The sequence below is a fragment of the Harmonia axyridis genome, chromosome 1 (assembly GCF_914767665.1).
Source record: "Harmonia axyridis chromosome 1, icHarAxyr1.1, whole genome shotgun sequence".
In the NCBI taxonomy this organism is placed as follows: Eukaryota; Metazoa; Arthropoda; class Insecta; order Coleoptera; family Coccinellidae; genus Harmonia; species Harmonia axyridis.
The window spans coordinates 70,605,008-70,627,636 of NC_059501.1; the positions used below are offsets into that span (position 1 = coordinate 70,605,008).

The 22,629-nt window shown below is 32.7% G+C and overlaps 2 protein-coding genes across 2 annotated transcripts; both read right to left on the reverse strand.

Moving 5' to 3' along the window:
* Window positions 1–494: 494 nt before the first annotated feature.
* On the reverse strand, window positions 495–15,408 carry LOC123670731 (putative helicase mov-10-B.1). The gene is made up of 11 exons (XM_045604267.1): window positions 15,167–15,408; window positions 15,002–15,110; window positions 13,042–13,226; window positions 11,009–11,194; window positions 8,546–8,827; window positions 6,919–7,226; window positions 5,418–5,566; window positions 4,331–4,482; window positions 4,113–4,233; window positions 3,593–3,990; window positions 495–2,142 (listed from the first exon to the last, which is right to left on the reverse strand). Exons 1-11 carry the CDS (start codon window positions 15,238–15,240, stop codon window positions 951–953), a joined length of 3,156 nt encoding a protein of 1,051 aa, XP_045460223.1. The 5' UTR covers window positions 15,241–15,408; the 3' UTR covers window positions 495–950.
* Window positions 15,409–16,285: 877 nt separating this feature from the next.
* LOC123684048 lies at window positions 16,286–21,496 on the reverse strand. The gene is made up of 4 exons (XM_045623152.1): window positions 21,393–21,496; window positions 19,648–19,828; window positions 17,612–17,736; window positions 16,286–17,554 (listed from the first exon to the last, which is right to left on the reverse strand). The coding sequence occupies exons 1-4, from the start codon at window positions 21,402–21,404 to the stop codon at window positions 17,420–17,422; spliced, it is 453 nt and encodes a 150-aa protein (XP_045479108.1). The 5' UTR covers window positions 21,405–21,496; the 3' UTR covers window positions 16,286–17,419.
* Window positions 21,497–22,629: the final 1,133 nt, after the last annotated feature.

Here is a 22,629-nt window from a genome sequence, read left to right on the forward strand (position 1 = left end):
ATAACTTGGCAGAGTCATGCCACGGCACCCCCGAACAACCTGTAGAAGTTTCATTAAATTCGGAATTTTTTCCAGGTAAAATGTATTTATCTACTGAACTATATATCGAATTTATGAATTCAATATAGAATTTTCTGAAAAAATATATGCAATAAATATAATTGACTTTGAAAGGTTTTAAGATGACCCGATCTTCTTCTTCAGGTGCCATCTCCTTTCAGAAGGTTGGTTATCAAAATGCATATCTTCATCTTTAACACTGCAGCCCTAAACAACTCAACAGAACTGCACTTGTACCATTCTCTCAAGTTGTTTATTATCATGAAATGTCTAATTTAGTTATCGAAATATCGGATCATCGTTGCCACAAATTTTTTTAAAAGAATCCCATTAACGCATGAGTTGATGGGATTCTTCTCTTGCCTTGAAAATTATGATGGTCGAAAAATATTGTTCAATACAGAACATTTCGAATATAACTTCCGCTTTCTTTTGAAAGGAACACTCCGTATATTGTTCCGAGTGTAATGTAAAATAATGTGTAGAATATGATTCATAAACATTTTTTGATTGTACATCGATTTGTAACCATTTTACCATTTTTGAATTTAAAAACCTCAAGAGCTGTAACATCAAAAACTCAGCCAATTTAACGGAATGCATATTTTAATTTTGTCATATAAGAATTTTCATATCCATTACATCCAGTTACAGTTGCATTCGAGGAGCTCTTAATACGATTAATAAACATCTGAAATAATCTTATAGTTGTTTCAATATAGTATCTGAGTATAAATAACAGAAAACACAATTAAACTCTAAAAAATATATTTTCTCAATTTTTCGTGACAATTTTTCATTACATTATATACAAGGAACTTATTTATTAAATCAGTCTTTTAAATTGATCAAAATAAATTTAAATTATCACAGAAATCCATGCAGAATTCTTATTCGGACTCAGTAATTTTTTCCTTCTCTTCTTCATCTTCTGATTCGGAGGAGTATTCTATAGTCTTACAATCGTGGAGAAATTCAGATTGTGAAATAAATAAATCAAAAATATTTTTTTGCTTGACGGATTGGAGTCCAGAAGGACCTGCCTGATTAGTGCTGTCTTGCGAATCTACAGGTTCGCAACTATTTTGTGGTGCTTGATCAGCATTAGACATAATTGCAGAAGTTGAAGATGTATTTTCTTCTACATTCTCAGTGTTCTCATGTATGTGTTCATTTTCAGATTTGTCAGAATCGACCATTTCGAAGTCTGATGTTTGGGGGGTGTTGATTATCTCGAATTCAGAACTATCGGATATTTTACTGGGGGAATCAGTTTTCTCTGTTTCTTCAGTAGATTCTTCATTGGCAGCATGCTCGAAGATTAGGAGTCTAGATGGATGAATATCAGCAATTAGTGAATCTACAGTGACTCGTGAATGTACATCGATTATCTCGAATTCAGAACTATCGGATTTTTTACTGGGGGGATCAGTTTTCACTGTTTCTTCGGTAGATTTTTCATTGGCAGCACGCTCGAAGCTTATCAGTCCAGCAATTAGTGAATCTACAGTGAATCGTGAATCTACGTCGATTATCTCGAATTCAGAACTATCGGATTTTTTACTGGGGGAATCAGTTTTCTCTGTTTCTTCAGTAGATTCTTCATTGGCAGCATGCTCGAAGCTTAGGAGTCCAGATGGACCTGCTTGATAAATATCAGCAATTCGTGAATCTACAGGATTATTTTGAGGTGCGTCATCAGCTTCAGACTCTTGAAAAGAAACATATGTAATGCAACCGATTTTCTGGGATGTCTCATCAGAGTCGGAATCGTCAGAGCTATCCGAATCTACAAAATTATTTCGGGGTGTATAACACTTTCCAATTTCAATAACAATTTTCTGCAAAGATGGAGACAATTTAGAGATAGAAGAGTTGGAAGAATTATCACAGTCATAAGATTCATCAGGGGCAGAAGAACTATCAGAGCTAGCAGAATCATCAGCAGCATCAGAGGTGTAATGTATCCTAATAGTGTTGCCAATTTCTTGGACATTAGAAGGGCCAGGTTGGCTAGAAGTTCCATATGGTCCATCGCTAGTTTTTACAGGGGCCGGGCGTATCATCTTATCGCTATTACACCTAGAAAAATTATAAAAGTTAACATCCTGAAGATACAAATCTAGTTTAAACTCAAATACAGACATTCTAGGAGTTGGACTTTGCAACAAGCAATATTTTACCGTATCAGCCGTCAGTTCAAAAATAAGTATGTATATTTTACGCGAAGGATCATCGAATTATATTATTATTCATTTTGAAGAGTTGCGGAAAGTATTGCGTATGTCTCGCATCTTTTTATTAATATTATAACACTTTATTGCATAAAAGGTTGTACAATAGTTTTTTAACAGAGTGCAAAAGGCGAGCATATAGCATGTCTTCCTGCCAACCTTCACAGAATAGTCTACAACTTAATATTATAACAATTTGAGTTTTCAAAGTGCTATATACACATACATAAAACAAATCATAACAAAAATTTAAATAACTCCTGACTGCATACTGGACTGGATCTTTTGGTCTAAAACCAATAGTATATTCTAAAACAAGTTGCAGAATGGGCTCCTATTCCAACACGAATGCGAAATACGAAAACCAGCAACTAAGGAGCGAGTTTTCGAATGTATATGAGTGTTGGAATTGCCTTCAACAACGAGTATTAAACTATATTTTCTCTTTTTCGGTCAAGTTTTATGAAATATACTGGAAATTCGATGAAAATTTCAGATTGAACATCCTAGTGACATTTGTATTGTATCTTGGTAGTTGGTGTGGCTGTTACGAGAATTGACAGCTTACGGAATTAGAATTTGAATCGTACTTTTCGGATTTTTTAAATAATTTATAATGACGCATTAAATACGTGAATTATGTCTGACTAAATCAATTTAACATCAACAGAATCAAGAAAAAATGCGAATAATGTCGCAAATCATTTCACTTAATCCAAATTATTTTACATTCAAATTGACATGTGCTGAATTTTGATAGTATTGGAAGTCTGGGTAGACAACCACAAAACGAAAAATATAACTGAAAACAATGCTATAATGAGTTCATTACGGCACTGTTTCAAGAACTGTAATGAACTCATACTGAAATAGAGAAAAAAATCATCCTAATTGTATATTATGGTAGTGCCTCATATGTATGTATGTATTCACGAGACTTAGTTCGCGAACATCACGAGAGCGGAGCTCGAGTGGTGTTTCGCGAACTACGTCGAGTGAAGAGGTTCGTATAATCGAATTATATTGTCTATGCTCGAGTGGTATTCGTTACGATTATATAACGAATAATTTCATAACTATAACCAAAGCACTGCATTTCGATAATTCCATGATATTTCACTGAGCTTGACTTTTATTATTTGACAATATGTCAGGAGGCGAAACACCAAAACGATTATACCACGTGGTCAAGTAGTATATTCACTTATCAATACGCCGTAACTATGGAAAATTTACGGATTCTATTGGTTCATCAGAACATGAATTGTATAATCGAATTTATATAATTTGAAACTTACTCTTCTATCATTTTTTGGCGGAGGGTAGGGAATTCATTTAACGTCTCAACGCATTGTGCATATGTTTCTTCATTGCGTTCGTCAGCTTCCATGCCATAATAAGTATTGAGTCTTTTGCAGGTTTTGATATAAGTGTTCCATTTATCATCTGTGCTCAACACCAATGGGCATCCTATAATTACCAGTTTACTCCTGGCTCTTGTGAGGGCTACATTAAATCTCTGGGGTTGTTTCAGGAATCCCAAACCGTATCTATTGTCATACTTCAGAAGGTCAAATTGTCCTCTTACAGTGCTCATAAGAATAACTCTCTTTTCACGTCCTTGAAACGTCTCTATATTTCCAACTTCCACATCAGATAGACTGTTCTTCCCTAGCAGTTGTTTTATCTTAGACACCTAAAAGTGCAAGAATGATTAACAATAAGTTCTTTCACAAATTAAAATTATTGTCTTCCTATTATTGTTCAAAAAAATTATATGAAAACCCTATAAAGGAAGTTCAGAAAAATCATATTTACCTGATTATTGTATGGAGTAATAATACCAATATCGTTCTTCGTTATAGCAGGATTTATTTTTACACTAAGTAGTGTTTGAATGTACTTCAGCAACATCTCTATTTCTGCCATATTGAAATAACTGAAAATAAAAAATTGGATTGATATTTCATCTCCGATTTACAGGTCACATAGGTGAAGGGGAAGATACGAGAATTGTTAAGATAAATATAAATTACCTGGTTGAGAAGCATTCTTTGGACTCCTCTGAACTTACTGCACAGAATTCTAAAGCGCACCCATCATTTGTCTCTGCCTTTTCACTGTAATCCACATGCGGGAAAACATTCAACTTCGAAACAGGATCAAATGTTGCTGCTTCTGACACACACTGCAATAAAAAAAATCTCGTCAATTTCACTAGCATCTACATTCATTGCTACCGACAACCAGTAACAATGATACAATGATCAAAAGAGTGCTGAATTTTCTTTATTCCTAAGCCAGACTGGGAAAAAAAAATTCATAAACCGAACAAATTTTTATCACAACGAAAAAAAAATTCGCCAGAAATTGATGAAAATTTTCATGATTACACTTTCTTTTATACCTAACACAAATATAAAAACAGAAATGAGATATATTAAATTTCTCCTTCGACCCAGTTACATAATCGAAAAAACGACTGGTTGGGCTATAAGGGCCAAAATTTTGAATTTGGACTGTCGAAACATTCAAGATGGTAATATAAATCTATCACAAAAAAATTTCACAGCAAATACAGTGAATATCTTTTGGGAGTCGAACTTTCGACCTTGAGGTATATGGAATGTAAATTTGAATTAATCCAAAGATATTAATGGCTTAAAGAAACCTTTTCATATTTTTCGATTCTGTTTTCATACTTATATTAGCTATGAGAAAAACACAACCTTGAAACATTTCAATAATTTCCGGTGGTCCAAGACAAGTCTCAAATTCGAACAAAAATAAATCCATCACAATATTTAACTGCAAAACTAAAATATGAAAGTGACAATAAACGTTATTAGGGAAATTATATCATGATGAATTTTAGTGAAAAATCTAAAATATCAATTTCATTAAAATTGATGACTAGTTTCACTGCCATAAGAAATATTAAATATAAAGGTAACCAAAAATGTTTTGTTCAAAATAGGGACTCACAATAACCGTTTTGTTGAGATAACTTGGTAATTAATTGCAAATCATAAAAAAACCGAGTGGGCTGGTGAATATATCGGTTTGCTATGCAGCATGATATTAGTTTAGGCATAAATGATGAAAAATCACTTCAATACTTACATCAATTTTGTTACCATAGAATAGTTTATTCGATATACCAATAATCAAGGGATGATTTCTATGATTCAACTTCAACATCGTAATAAACCTTGAATCTTCACTTTTATAAATCGTCTGGGTATCCATCAGTCGTTGGAGAAGTGAAACATCTGAAAATGATGAATATTGAATTGATATTTTTGGAGACAATAATAGTATATTCTAAAACAAGTTGCAGAATGGGCTCCTATTCCAACACGAATGCGAAATGCGAAATGAGTGTTGGAATTGCCTTCTACAACGACTATTAGACGATATTTTCTCTATTTCAGTCTAGTTTTGTGAAATATGGTCGAAATTCAATGAAAAATTCAGATCATATATCGTAGTGACAATTTTATTGTAGCGGCAGTTGGTGTGACTGTTACGAAAATTGACAGATTAGGAAATTTCAATTTGAATCGTACATTTCGAATTTTAAGATAATTTATAATTACGCATTGAATTCGTGAATTATGTCTGACGAAAACGATCTAACACCAACAGAATTAAGAGAAATTGCGAATAATGTCGCAAATCATTTCACTAAATCCAAATTATATTATATTGACAATAATTAACGTGTGTTGAATTTCAGATTGGAAGTTTAACGTATGTATAGACAACCACAAAACGAAAAATATTACTGGAAACATAACCCCCCTATTGATTTCAAGATAATAAAAAGAATTGGTTAAAAAAAAATGGTAAAAATATATTTCAATTATAGAAATTGTGAGTACCAATCAAAAATTTTCATAAAACTGAAAGATTTTACTTTTTCAAAGTAGGATAACCCCCTCCATGGGCCAACTTTTGTTACGCCAATGCACATTAATGAACCTGAACAACGCATTCCGTGTGTAGGTCTTCTCTTTTAAAAACATATCTTAGATACTAACGATAACTACGCTAGGATGCTAGAACTAAACACAGGGAAAGTAAACATTCTAAAGAAATACTATTAAGAGGTACAAGATGGTTAAAAAACAACAAAAGCCGGCCCTGGAGTATCTGTCGATCTACTTTGCTGCCGAGTGGAACATATAATTTTTTTTCGATTGTTTATAATAATATATGAAGGATATTTGTATTTGTAAATTATTACAATTCTCACAATCTTTTTATTTTTCCTGTAGTGATAAATTAAAACGAAATTTGATGTAAATCGCAATTGTTGGTTGCTTTGGAAATGTATATGTCCATGATAATTTCAGTTCGACAACTTATGAAATATCTGACAGTTTTTTGGAAAAATTTTGGATATATTTATATTGTGGGCAGTGATAGCGACTTGGAAGTACTTACTCCTCCAGAAATAAAAAAGGCAAAAATATTGTTTGTCAGAAGATGTCGAACGTTTTATTCGCATTGAGAATAATCTCTCTGCTGCCCAGGCAGGAAACGGAAAAATTGTCAATTGTATTTTTTCTATTCGAAAATATGTAGGTAAATTGAATCTAAATAAAGTTGTGATACTCACCAAGACCATACTGTTTAGCAGTGCGAGAATTTACTATCGGTTGGAGCTGATTAGGATCTCCTGATAGGACAAGGGTACCATGCTCGTGCAATTTAGAAAAAGCAATGCATGCTTCGGGTTCCATAGCTTGCGCTGCTTCGTCGATGAAAACAAAATCGGGGGAGTAAATGGATTCATCGAATTTTCCAATTAAAACAAGTGTAGAGATCACAATCCTATATTGGTTCAACTGATTCGCTGTCAAGGGGATTACTCTTTTATATTTGTTTAAATTACTATAAGGTACCAGTCTTTGGGGAATTTTATTCCTGTGAAAAAAAATGAATTAAATGTAATATTATTCACACTTAAAATGTATAATAATCACAAATAACTCTATATAGAATGAACCAAAGAAACAAGGCTCAGTTCAGGTATTAACGGTTCTGCAGTTGAAAAATTTTTCAAACTCCTTTTCCAATTGCAAAAATAGAATAGTTATTTATAATACAAGTGCAGAAGGCATTGATATTCTTTCACGAGTTCAAAATTCAAAAACGAGCCACGAAGTGGCGAGTTTATGAATGAACGAGTGGTAGAATGAGCCTGCTGTACGAGTATTATACATTATTTTCTCTAATTCATTGCATTTTCATTGAAATTAATGAAATATTTCCATAAATATATTTTAGTGATTTTTGCATTGAAAAATGTTGGTTGGCAGAACTGATTTCTTTAAGGCAAATTGATGAATTGACAGATAAAGCCGTGGCGGAAAGTTCGGAGTACCAACATAGAATAATAAAATATAACCATGAAAACTGTGCGTTTCTGATATATTCTCGCACGATTTTGTTCTACAAGATGTGGAAGAATGAACGGAATAACCACAGAATTAGAGAAAATATTTTTTTAACTTTATTTACCACATTCTGAGTAGGTTGAAAATTATTTCTTCATTTTAATTTTTTTGGAAATTGTATTTGAAATATCAGTCGAGATGAGAAGAAATAATCTCCAACGCACCGGCAAAATCTCAACGAAGTTTGTATCATTTTTTCCTGAACCCTTTGGTCGATTTTAGCAACTATTGAATTGTAGCTCGAAATCAGCTTCAGAATCCTTATAATGATGAACAGGTGTTCATAATAGTAGTATCAATGAATAGGGTAGACGTTAAAGAATTAAATTTCATTATATTGATGAAAAAGTACATTGAATCAATGATATCTAGTTGATTCCCATTCTTTAATACAATGAAAAAATTGTTCTTCATTGTACTGACACCATTCAAAGCGCTGTAATTTCTTACAAAATTAAGATATCGCAATAAATAAAAAGAGGGTATGTTCAGGAATGGTGAAGCAACGGGTGTTCGTAAGTATTTTTATCTGTCAACGATTCACTTCACAGAGAGTTCTGAATAAAAGCTTGATTTTCAATTTTTTTTTACCCCGGTACATAAAAAAAATAAACAAAAAAGTTGAACACTTTAGTTCCCAAGGAATCAAGCTACATTTGAAAACAAAATTGCTCAAATTCGCTGCAAAATCTTTCGCTAAAACCTATTTTTTTTCGTATCGTTTGTAGGTGAGACAAAAACTTTTCTTCTGTTTTCAATATGGAGAACATATATTTCAATACTTACGGTTTTCTAGTTGTAGAGTATATTCTGCACATCTGCTTATCAGTGCAATATTCTGAGAGTCTCAGAGCTATCGTATCACAATGGGCGTTTGCTGGTGCACAAACAAGAATTTTTTTACCGGTTCTCTTGAGAATTTGACACATAGCCTCTACAATAGTTACGGTCTTTCCTGTTCCTGGAGGTCCATATACTATGTAAGGTGGTTCTTGTGGCTGAGAATTCAAGATGTCTTTCACTGCCTTCAATTCATGTAGATTGTCAGCGATATCCTTATTCAATAAACTGAAAAACATTCAAAGTGTCATAAAAAATTGTTCTCTAATGGAAGGTTAGAATTGTGAGTAATACAGTCTGTGGCGGATTTACCAGCGGGTTGAGTAGTTCGAAGCCTAGTGCGGCAAATTTTGTGGGGCAACAGATTAAGCTCATTAATTTTTCATTTTGATTTACAGAATTCGAAAATAAATAATTATACACACACAAAGTGCGAAATTCGAAAATTAGAGAAAAATTAAATATTCAACAAAAATCGAAATATAGTTCTATAAACAGGGCCAAATACTCAATTTCTACATTTGAACAATTGCTGAACGCTTTGTAAAATATACTAATGAGTAAGATTTCGTACGATGATATAATTGATGATATGCGAATTCAAAGTCTCACAAAAAGGTATTGGAATGCTTTTTATATTCAATTATTTTTTCAAATGATTCATCAACAATGAGGATGAGGAGTGATGTATCCAGAATTTTTGAAAAATTTGTAAATTTCAATCTAAGGATTGATTTTATTTGAAATAGACAAATTTGAATGCAGAATAGCCTTTCGCTATGTTTTGGTGCAGATATTCACAGGATCTTTCGAAGTTTTCAAAAATGAATAATCAAATTTTTAAAATACAAAAATTCCATGATGTTAAATCCCATTAAAATTGTCAATCACGTTCTGGCATAGTTGCGGCTCTATCTCACCCTCAGAGTAATAAATATAAATAGAGGGAGCATATGTCATTTTCAGTGAGCAAATTTGGCCCCCAACATGAACTATCAAATTTGATATGAAGCGCGCGGAAATGAAAACTCATCAGTGATAGGATATTTCACTCAATTCGCGAGTTTTTCTACAAAGGACGCACTGCTTATGTCCCATAGTGAGTCAACGTTTTATATCAACTCAAAATATATTAAAATAAATACCTAAATATAGCAGAAATACAGAACACAATTTTCAAGCCCAAACGACGTGAAACAACCGGTGACATTAGGAGAGCAATAGTTTCCAAACCTTGGATTTCAGCAGGTAGATACACAAAATAATAAATAACCTGCTTATTATAAATTCGACATTTAGGAAAAATATCACATTCCAAATATTGAAATCTGCATATTTAATCGGGAATCGCTGAAATAAATATATTTCATTCAAAATATAATATACATTCATAACGATATAGTAAAATTGTGGGTTTGAAAATATATCACAATCCGACAACGTAATCTAACCATGTTGGGGACATGTAAAAATTGCGTATAATCCCTCTATCTATGTTTATTACTCTATGATCCCATCAATAGCCCTTTGTTTCTCCGATTGCTCTTTCGTTCCAAAAAATTTATAAAAAATAAACGTTGTATTGAGTTTTTATGTTTGCACAGCACGTAAAGAAGTTGAGTTTCGACTTTAGATTTATGTTTAGAAGACGAAATCAAATTCAACCTACATGCGAAAATTCATAAAAATATATGAATACAAATTTGGATAAACGCGCAAAAACTTATTTTTTTAAGCATTTTGGATTCCATTGTTTATCGTATTAGGGGTAATATTTTTTCTATAATTCTATCCTGATTATATCTCTATAATAGTTAGTTATGCAACAAGTGCAATAAACAATTTTTGCACGAGTTGCATACAACATTTTTTCTACGTTCATGCAAAAAGCAAAAAATGATTTATTGAGGTGCGGCACTAGGTGTAGAAAAATGAAAAGCGCAACTTGAATACTTCATTATTAATATCGATTTGCATTGAAACAGGAACTAATACGTTACGAACAATTTAACTCAAACTTTATTTTTACCCTCAATGTTGAAAGTGAATGAACAATTGGTGCAATTTTCAATATGAATATTTCGTAGTGAAGTACTTTTTAAATCCACTTCTTGATTTGTTATTGCTGTAAACGTACTAGTACTTGGTTACTGTACATCATTATTTCCTTCAGGCTGAAATATTTGTTTGTCATGATGACAGCACGTTGAAGTAGAATGACAGATGAGTGCAATAAAAACTTTATTGCACTAGTGCAATAAAGAATTTCTTTTTCCACTAAATATAGTTCAATAAAGTTTTGCTTTTTGCATGAATGTAGAAAAATGAATGTATATGCTACATTGGTCATAGAATAATAGTCTGTTTGCATTGTGAGGAATAAAAAAAAAACAGTTTCAATATACTCACTCTTCTTTCGTAACGTCGAAGTAGGGTAGTGCTGGTCCGGTAGGAAGATAATCTGGAAATAGCATGTGTAAAAATTTCGATGCAACAGTATCGACAGCTGCGTGTTGTCTTGTTGCAACCAACCGGTCTATTGGAAATTGCAGGTTAATTTTTGGATCCGCGTACAAATGCAATGAATCCAATAATCTGAAAAAAGAATAATTTCAATGAAATTCCCAAGATCCAATCATAAGGTGATAACTACCTCAATATTAAACTATCATCATCTTAATGAACATTTCATTTTTTTTAATATGTGATCTCTTTACTGAATACTTGAGATACAAGGTGATTCACCGGGATGGCCTATTAGACTTTTATAATTTTGCGCTGAAAATTTGCATGTTGTGGTGTGAGACAATGATCTTTCTCCCTAAAATATTTTCAGATCTCTACAACTTCCGGTTATACCGGAAACAGACTACTACTGGCACACCCAGTATATTATTGCATCATTATTTTTAATGACAATTTTGACAATATGCCATATCTTGGGTAAAAACTCAAGGGTTCATGAGTAAATGAGATTCTTATAAAAAAAATGATGGCGATTTTTTTGAATATTACGGCAGGAAAAGCTTTCTTCAAAAATTTGTTCTTCTCTTTCGATTCTGCAATAACGTAGTATTATAAGACTGTTTGTGGTTTGGACTAAAAATGTACAGGGTGTGTATAAGAAGATTATTAACTTGGACTCAGATTCATCAACCTCAAGATTTTCAAATTCGAAGCTATATTTTTTGTCATTTAAGTGGATTCTACGTACAAAAATATTGGGGGTTTCTCAAGCAAATCCTATACCTAAAATGGATACAAGGAAGAACCTTAAATGAGGAAAAACAGCAATTTATAAATGTGTGGAGTAGTCTGTGACTTCCGGAGAACACAGAAAGGAACTGAAATTCGATGTTTCCATTTGACATTTCAAGAATTGTAATGAATTAATCGTAATTGAAAATTGTATTGTTTTATGGATTTCTCCATAAATATTGATTATAATTCATGAAATGTAAAATTTAGATATCCAAACATCGAATTTTAGTTTATTTCGGTGATTTGCAGAAGTCCCAGACTACTTCACACAGTGAGGAATTGCGGTTTTTCCTCATTTAAAGTTCTTCCTCGAAAACTCTTGAACTATTCATTTCAGTACACTATTTTTGTACGTAGAATCCACTGAAATAATGAAAAATATAGGTTCTTATTTGAAAATCTTGAGTTTTGATGAATTTGAGTTGTCCAGGTTCATGATCATTTTATAAACACCCTGTACATTTCTGGTCCAAACCGAAAACAGTTTTTCAATACCACGTATTTGCAGAATCGAAAAAATTTATTTTTTTTTAAAAGCATTTTCTGGCGAAAAAATACAAGAAAATTAACTCATTAACCATTGAGTTTTTACCCAAGATATGGCATATTGCCGAAATTTTCATCAAAAAAGCTGTCTAATGATGCAATAATATACTAGGTGTACCATTCGAAATAAGGAAGTAGTAGTCTGTTTCCGGTATAACCAGAAGTTGTAGAGATGTGAAAATATTTTAAAGAGAAATATCATTGTCTCAAACCCCAAAATGCAAATTTTCAGCACAAAATTATGATTAGTTTTCCATAAAAGTCTAATAGGCCGTCCCGGTGAATCACCCTGTGTACATATCTGTCCAGAAATATAATTATTTAAACAATAAGATAATGATAACTTGAAAGAAAAAAGAAAATAATGCTATAAGTCGAATGAATAAATCAGCATATTGAAGAGCCTACTCTGCTTTACAGCACGGACATTGTGACCAGGTTTATATAGCAATCTGTTCCGGTAACAAAGGCACAAAAACACTGAAAATACTATCTAAGACATTAAATGTTATGGGTAGGTTTGAGGTTATAAATTCCCAAGAACACTTGGCCGTGCCACAAATCTCCCTCCCTGCTTTTGAAAAACCTCATAGATCAACAAAATTTTTCTTTAAATTATATAAATTTAATCTTACCTGGGCTTAAAGCCCCCTAGGAAAACTTCATCTCCCTTGAAACGTCTCACGAAGCCTTGGAAGACTTCTGAATCCCTGGTGTTCTGTACAAAAATTTGATCTCCAAAATGAACACGAGCAAACCTTCTGTGGAACCGATGGATTATAACTCTAATTTCATTTCCCTTACAGAATAGTACTGGAGCCTGAAAATAAAAGTATGTTCAAAAGTTTGCTTAACCATGCTACTCAGTGTATTGATATTTGCTCATTACCGCAAACTATACTACAATAGTATATAACATTACTAGCAAGGTAAGAGGGTTTTTACTGGCGAATGGAGGATATAATTGACGAGCCGCAGGCGAGTCAGTTACCTCCTTGAGCCAGTAAAACCCGTTACCTTGCGTGTTTTGTTTTATATTTTATTTGTTTCTCATTTGTAAAAAGGTTAGATAAATTCCAAAAAAATCTCAATAATTTGTCTCAAATGTCGTAAGCTATCATAGACAAGTCTATGTAATCTATGGAAGCGTTGCCATGAACATGTCTGTTTATTTTTCTTTACATTTGTTTTGGCGAAAGAGAGAATGAATGTACCAAAAGAAATTATTGAGGCAGCCAGTAGTGTAGCTTCAAGTTTATTACCTGCAAAATCAGCTTCAAGGTACGAGCGAGAATACGACGACTTCAAAAAGTGGCAAAAAAAAATAGTGTGATTGGGGTAACTGAAGATGTTTGTTGGTCTACTTGAATCAACTATCAGCTAGATTCAGCCCTAATACTTTATGGGCAAAATGGTCTAGGCTGAAAAGCTGCTTGGAAATGAAAGAAAATGCACCTGTTCGCAGGTTTGTTTTCCTTAAAAAATTTATTGAAAAATATGACGTTTAGTTGTCATTTGCAGATTTCAAAAGGTAATAGCGTTTCTGAAACGAAAAAATGAGCGTTATACGCCAAAAAAGGCCAAGGTATTAAGTAAAGAAGAGGCTGAACAATTTCTTTTACATGCTCCTGATGACCAGTGGTTGCTGGCTAAAATTGTAACAATATTTGGGATTTTTGGATGTTGTCGATGTGACGAAATTCTCTCCTTAAACATGAATGATCTAGAAGATATGGGAAAATACGTTATTGTGACATTGCGGCAAACAAAAAATTTAACAACAAGAAGATTCACCATAACCGATGATGGCTGCAGCTTCAAGCCTTGCATGTTATACAGACAATATGTAAATCTTCGGCCTCCTGGAACAGAAAGCCTGAGATTTTTTTTGACATACCCACATGGAAAAATCTGTGTTACTGGAAATAACAATTGTACCATGATTTTCAACATATATGACGATAAAACGAAATTTTCTTATGTAAATAATGCTACTAACTTGTAAAAATTTTGCAAGTTAACTGTCAGTTTTACAAGTTAGTGACTTGATAAAATAAACTTTCTTGATTAATATTGTGTTTTTGGAAACTGACGTTTACAAATGAGAAACAAATAAACTATATTACAAAGCTATAACTACTGATCGCACTTATGGTTATACATATAACCATAAGTAGAATTGAAAAAATGTCTTTTGTCCATTGGATTTGAAGTCCTAACTCTTTTTTTATATTTTAGTCGTTTCCATTTTTACGTCTAAAGCAATGTCCAAACATAACAAATAACATTATTCGAAATATTGCATTATCTATACTTCAATACCTAAAAATGAAAATAATGAATGTAATAATACTAGAGTTATGAGTGAAAAACTAATTTTTTCCAAACCTCAATACCCGAAAACCAATGTCAGGAAATAATTAAGCGGCAAATAATCTGTTTATTTTGAGAGATTAGCTTATCTTAGAAGTAGAAAATTTAATATGCATGCAAGAAAAATGAAGATTTACTCGAGTTAAAAAATAATCTTGGAATATATTGGCTTATTAAAAGGGTCAAAAAGATGTAGGTTTTAGAATATATAAGTGAGCTTACCTTTTCCAACGTGAAGGCTTTTTTTTCACATGAGTGCTCTTCTAACCACAGGCAGTTATGGAAATATTGGGCATAATACGCAGCATTGAGCTTATCTTTCATCACTAATCTGTAAAGTTCAATTAAATGAATTACTGTTCAAAGCAAAAATCAATAAAAACTTACCTAATTTCTCTAAGTTTATCAGAATTCGTATATTCTGGTGCGAAATCTGACTTAATGCATCTCACTATGTCCATGTCCAACTTATAGCATATGTCTGCTGGTCTGAAATTAACACAAAGTTTGAAATGAGTACAATAACATTCAGAAGTGATATATACTAATTTGAAATTTTATTTTCGAATATATAAAGTATCATAACGGGTGTTTTTTTTCGAGGTATATAACTTTAAGTTGGCATTACTGTTCAAGATGGCTACCGATTTGACAGCTGTCAAGTGATTTATTCTCAGTTTGGTTTGGCAATTCATGAATAGACTCACGCCTGAACAACGCTTGCAAATAGTGCAATTTTATTTCGAAAATAATGGTTCTGTGCGGAATATGTATCGCGCACTATGTCCATTTTATTTTGTTTAGCGATGAAGCGCACTTCTGGTTGAATGGCTACGTCAACTAACTTAACTGCCGCATTTGGAGTTAAGCTAATCCTCAAGTGTATGTCGAAATACAGTTACATCTAGAAAAACTGACTGGTGCGCTTAATGGGCTGGTGAAATCATTGGTCCGTACTTCTTCAAAAACGATGATGGCCAGAACCTTACAGTCAATGGTGATCGGTATAGAGCCATGATTACTAACTTTTTCATTCCTGAATTGAACAACCATGATGTCCAGGAGCTGTGGTTCCAACAAGACGGCGCAACATGTCACACAGCTCGTGCCACAATCGATTTATTGAAAGACACGTTAGGTGACCGCCTAATTTCACGTTTTGGACCTGTGAATTGGCCTCCAAGATCTTGTGATTTAACACCGTTAGACTACTTCTGTGGGGCTTGTAAAGTCATTGGCCTATGCGGATAAGCCACAAACCCTTGACCATTTGGAAGACAACATTCGCCGTATTATTGCCGATATACGGCCACAAATGTTGGAAGAAGTCATCGAAAATTGGACGTCCAGATTGGACTACATCCGAGCCAGCCGTGGCGGTCATATGCCAGAAATCATATTTAAAATGTAATGCCACAAGATTATCTTGCGGATAAATAAAATTAATGTCAATCGAATAAACCATCGTTGTTTTATTACAATTTAAAGTTCTATAGCTCTTAAAAACACCCTTTACTTGTGGTGATTGCACTAAAAGGTGTCTCAAAAGAAGGTTTATTTGTTTAGCCTACTGCGTGATTGCAACGATTCGAAAGGAAGCGGGGATATGCCAATCCCAATGTGCCCAATATTTACAAAAAAGGGTAATTCTGCGACTATAGTGCGAAGAAATTCCTCCAATATTCGAGGTTTTCGTCACTTGCTCCAAGTATTCCTTTCATTCAGAAATGGGTAAAAAAGTTTGAGAAGACCGGTTTCACACTAGATTAACTTGAACCCAGGCACCTACGGTACTTGAAAATGGAAGAGAACGAGGAATGGGTTGGATGTGCATCACTACACCACATTTTACACAAAGATCTAGGTTCCAGCTAGTAAAAAACCACTCATAAGTTACGGACGAAGATGCAACAATAGTTACTGCTGAAACTACACTACGATTCATGATCAGCAAATTGCAAAGTCATTATAACTCGACATTGAGTCTGGAAATGGGTTAAAGCTTTATTTTCTAGGATAAAAGAGCGCCGTTCATTAATGACAGGTATGGTATCGTATTAAGAAAGAGACGTATTTAGAAGAAAAAACACAATCCCAAACCGAAGACTATTTCACTTATGCTGATGAGGATAAAGTACCTTTATCTAATCTAGCAACGAGGCGTAAACCATCGCCTTTGAATTTAGAAGAGGAATCGAATAATAGCATTCGTACTGCCCGGGTAGCAGAATCAAAGGCTTCTTCTATGTTTTTAATAGCATAATAATGTGCCACTTCTGAAACTTATTTAGGCTTTGTGAAATTTTCTTGTCCAACATATTTCACTTGAAAAGATAAATACCAGTCCAGATATTTCATATTTTAATTAATTAATATGAATAAGACCTTTTTATGGGCATGTTTGATAGGTTGAGTACAAAGAGTATGAATATAATGTTAACAATCCCGCATTCTTGGGGATCCGCGGGATTGATAATTATTATCACGCGGATTTGCGGGATTGATATTTTCCCTAACCACAACAGACGATTAATTGTGCAGATCAATCAATTCATCCCTGGCGAAACCAATCAAAAAACGAAAATGATAAAGAATGGAAAAAAAATGTTCATCCTCTAGCGTTTGCTTCAAATGTAGTTCTTACCTTTCTATAAGCGGCTCTGTATTGCTGTTGTTTCTAACCCACCAAGGAACCCTTTTAGGATCCAATAATCTTCGATTCGGAATCGGATTGGGAATGGTATTATTCGCTTCTTCGGTACTAATTGATATTATCTAAAAACAAAACAAAAAATTTGATCTCTCATTATTGGTCTTCAGCATTTCACTTACTATTGTCCTTGATATCAAAAAATTTTCATCTCGGTAGTTCACATTGAAAGCAAAGGGCACAGAATGCTTGCCATATACACCTGTATATATGTCGTATTCTATAGTAAATATATTATTTGTGGATTCTGAAAATGAAAAAAAGATCTGTTTAAAATTCCGAACATAATTTTTTTCAAGTTAATTGGATTACTTTAGAACAAACGCTACGGGTAAGAGGGGAGTATAATAAAGTATAGATTAGGGTAGGCTGCTTGATTTTAATGATTATTTTTTTCACGTCAAGAAACCTGATATTTTAATGGTTTCAACTAATAGCAGTGCAGTATTCCAGCCAATCATTCATATTATACTGATAATACTACTTCCTCATCGATAATACCTTGTTTACATTGTACAACGTCAAAATTTCACTTTGAATTCGTCACTATTTACAGCTTAAAGTGCATTTTTCAAAAATCAACAAAAACCGATTCAGTGCAATCACACAAGAGAATATTGAGCATTTAAATTGTTAAAATGATCTCCTCAAATACAACTCATTCTTTAAATTTTATCAGATAAATTTTTATTTTCTTCACTCAAACTGATTTATTTGGGGCAAAAACATTCAAACAAACCGAATATAGATAAAATCACGAGTCCGTTAGGAAGAGTGATTTTATCAAAAGGTTTGTTGTCATGTTTTTGCCAAATAAACAAGTTTTCGTGGAAAAGAAAAAATTAGAAATTAGCACTCGTGGTATTACCTTTGATGATACTATTTCCTAAGATGTCTAAAAACCAGGTGTATGAACTGATCAGCTTTTGTTTTGCCAATTTTGAGAATATTAGTTAAGCTTCGTTATGTCAACTGTAGGTAGCGCCATCAACAAATTAAGATTCTTGTTAGTTGTTATTTATTATTTACGAGTTTTATGCCATTATGTACCTATATCTTTCATTATAGTTATGATCTATGGAAGTAATTCTTGTAATTGAAATACCAATAAACTCTATCTATTACAAATATTTGAATTCATTCCAGTAAACGTTTCGTGTTTTGTTTCACGACTTTGCACGATCATACTTGGTTACACGTCGCTTTTGATTGGTCAGTATCGGGTTTTAATTAATGTATCCAATCAAAAACAATGAAAAAAAGATCGAAATGACAAGTATGACATTGCGGCGCCGCCACGAACTAAAACTAATATTTTCAATTTGGTCGAATGTCATTGCATTCAAAATTTGACGAGTGCATTCACCATGTTTTTAGACATCTTACTATTTCCTCATCGATATATTGAAACGTCAAAATTTTACTTTAAATTCGTCATTATTGACAGCTCAAAGAGCATTAAAAAAATGAACACAAACCGATTCAGTGCCACCACCCAAGAAAATATTGAACATTTAAATTGTTGAAAAAAATAATATTCTCAAATACAACTCGTTCTTCAAATTTTATCAGATAATTTTTTATTTTCATCACTCAAGCGTGTTTATTTGAGGCAAAAACATTCAAACAAACCGAATAAGGATAAAATCACTCGTCCTAACGGACTCGTGATTTATTTTTAATACTGTTGGCGTTCGCAGATTGATTTTTGCACTATTTGATCGCTCGTTAATATGCATCAAATGCATATAATTTAGTCTCCAGCTATTAACATGAATCATTATCCAATATATTTTCGTTAATTTTGTTCTTTTAATATATACAAAAATATACAATGAAAGGATATGAATTCACTTAAATTTTACGTCGTAAGTTGGAGCCCTGATACCTATGAGCGTTTCCGCGCTAGATTCATTAAATAAAAAAAAGGGCCATAATTTGCCTTAAAACTTGATTTTATTGCCGAAACAAGGTTTTTATCGGAAAGAGGAGACTATTAGTACCTATTTCTTTGTTACAGGAAGGGAATTCAAATGCCTGAAATAGGTACATAATCCACTTTCTCCTACATTGACGTGAATCCTATTATATGTTCTTAAATAACACTGTTTACTGTTTTTAATTATCTACTGTAATTATAAAATAATGAATAACTCACTTGGCTCCAGAACGACTATGTAGACTACGTCCTTAGACATCGGCTCCCCATCAAGAAGCATGATTCCTTTTCCATCCAAAATTTTTCCCATGTTGATTTCCACATCCTCATCTGAATCATTCTTAAAGACACATTGTATTTGAAACAGACTCTGAATTTGTTTAAGATCTGAAGAGAATATCTGAAAATGGAATCCATATAAATCAGGAAATTTACAATATAAATGGATTGTCATAATATAAAAATACTACCCCTGCAACAAAGAAGCCTTGTACATAAAATGCTTAAATATAAAGCTACCATTATACAGGGTTTTTCAAAAAAGGTAGGTGAAACTAAAAAAATAATTGCAGTTTGCTTAAAAAAAAATTCGTAACGCCATCCGTATTCAAGATAGGAGGGCGCTGAAAAAAAAATTACACATTGTTATTAAGCAAACCCCAATTATATTTCAGCTGTCTACCTATCCTAGAAAGGGGGACATCTTTTATTGAAACACCCTGTATTTACATATTCGAATTGAGAATCGATTTGGCATTCAGAATGAATAGGAAAAATCTTATTGAAATATGTATATTGAGCAAGAAAACATTTTCCGTTTTTGATAAGACTGGAAGTTCAAATGAAAAGCAATTGTATTTAACCCATTCAATTTTGAAAACCAGTCGAATACGAAAAATTTTATTTTTTAGAAAAACGGCTTTTCCGTAAAAATTGTCCAATCGGGTAACAAAAAAATTTTGTGTGATGCCTGGGATTTTAGAGCTGATTTTAAATACATTTGGGACGCTTAATCTGTACATGCAATCCGTTTTTTCCTATCAGCTCTACTTTTGAAGATACATCAACTTATCTACCACTGTGGGTACCTATATTCATTTAGGTACAATGGTTTTATTGTCAGTCTGTAATTGAGTAAATTCCAGGAAATCTATAAATAGTGGAACCATTGCCTATCAGGTACCTGAACTGACCCTTTTTATCCCCTTACTCGGGTAAGTTAAAGAAAAAATCATAATTCCTCTGTTACATATAAAGTTGGGCTTAATGAAGCAATTCGTAAAGGCTTTTGATAAGAAATGAAAAGCTTGGACATCATTTCTTGCAGTTGTAGAAAATTTTCTAGACAAACATAAAGCTCAAAACTTTGTTGAAATGTTTAACAAGACCGTTTTCCAGAAAATTCAAAGTGACATAAATGAGGACAAGGTAAAAAATTTCACCAAGATATGAAAGTTATGGAGGACCGCTACCAAGGAAGATGGGACATGCACATGATGGCAGATTACTGCTGGAGTTTAAAAAGGAACTGTTTGAAAAACATTCAAGAATGTCGCGGAAAAGAAGCTTCCGAAGTGTTGAGTGACTATTTGATTCCTTCTATGTTTTTTTTTGTAAGACATAATATTGTATTTTGTATAACTAAAATAAAAATTTCGTACCTACTTTTGTTTACTACATTTACGTATTTGAGTTCAAATAATGTAACTTATAGTTATATAAGATTGCATATCTTAAAAATTCGAGCTCCTAGGTAAAAATAAATACCTTATTCGAATTTAGAATATCAGATTGATATAGAATCAGCTCAAAAAACCTCGACACCAAAACAGCTGTTCCCCTGTGACCATATTTGAAAAGCCGACAAAAAATACTATTATATTGATGGTTCAATTTTTAATTTTGCCCAATAAGCCTAAAATTCAGTGACCCACTTGGGTTATATTGTACATAAAATTACTTACATTCAAATGCATATTTCCGTCTTCTTCATGGTATTTAAATGTTGATCTTGCTGGTCGATTATTCCATACGAGGTCTAAAGTTACTCCACCCTTGTCCTGGGCAAGTTCGCGACTGAAAAATAAATTAACATTGAGAAACATTGATTATCATCATGAATACAATCATTTTTCCATAAATAACTTCGAGCTTGTAAGGCTAATTAATATTCAAAAACTCTAACACTATATAAATATATTATGTATAATATTTAAATTATTTCACTCAGTATAATCATAGCAACACACGTTTGATATTTCATAATTGGGCAGAATTTTTCAAAATTTGATTACTCGATTCTCCAGTTCAAAATCATGAATTGAATCCTCGAAATTTGATACAAAAATGGATTACTAATCCTCCTAGTTACAGAATAAAATCTATTTTTTGTAAGCAAAAAATGAAGGCTCCAAAATAAAAACAATAACGAAAAGTGGAGTGAAAATAATCAGTAAATTGAAAGCATCGTCACGGTTATTCTGAGTACAATATTTTTACAGGAAAGTTCTAACTCATATTATCATATTTTTAATTCTAAAAAAAATTTTTAGAATTTTATTCGACATTTTTCGAAAATACAATAAATCCAGGTTCGAATCCCGCCGATGGATTTCCTAATGTCTTGAGATCATGAATACCATAGTGTAACATTTGCAGCAAAATTAAACGTTTTCCACTTATACTCGGTGAACAATAAAAATCTTACCTAACCTGTGTTGAATTGTACTGTTCAATAAATATGCGATAACAACAGCATTATCATGGTCATTATGAAGTATAAAGTACATTTCGGAGAAATATCCATCATAAAGAGAATTATAACTAGGTACTACTTATATATAATTGATGAATAAGTTAAATGACAGATTTAATAGCCTGCTCAATATTTACTTCAGCTGAAACATTGATTTCTGTAGAACAACATAATATACAAAATGTATAATGAGCGAAAGGGTGATTAATATTTAGTAATATATTTCGTAATATACAGTGTGATCCATTTCGAACAATTTGCTGGGCAAAATGTTTCAAATAAAAGTTTCTTAGTCTTCATGGGGACTTTCAATGTAATATAGGAATTTGATTTCAAGTTCATTTCGAGGTCAAGTAGATTTTTTGAATAGAGAATATACATTTTTCTTGAAGAATTTCATTCTTCGTAAAAAAAAACTAGGGATATATGTCTCTTTTTGCTTTAGA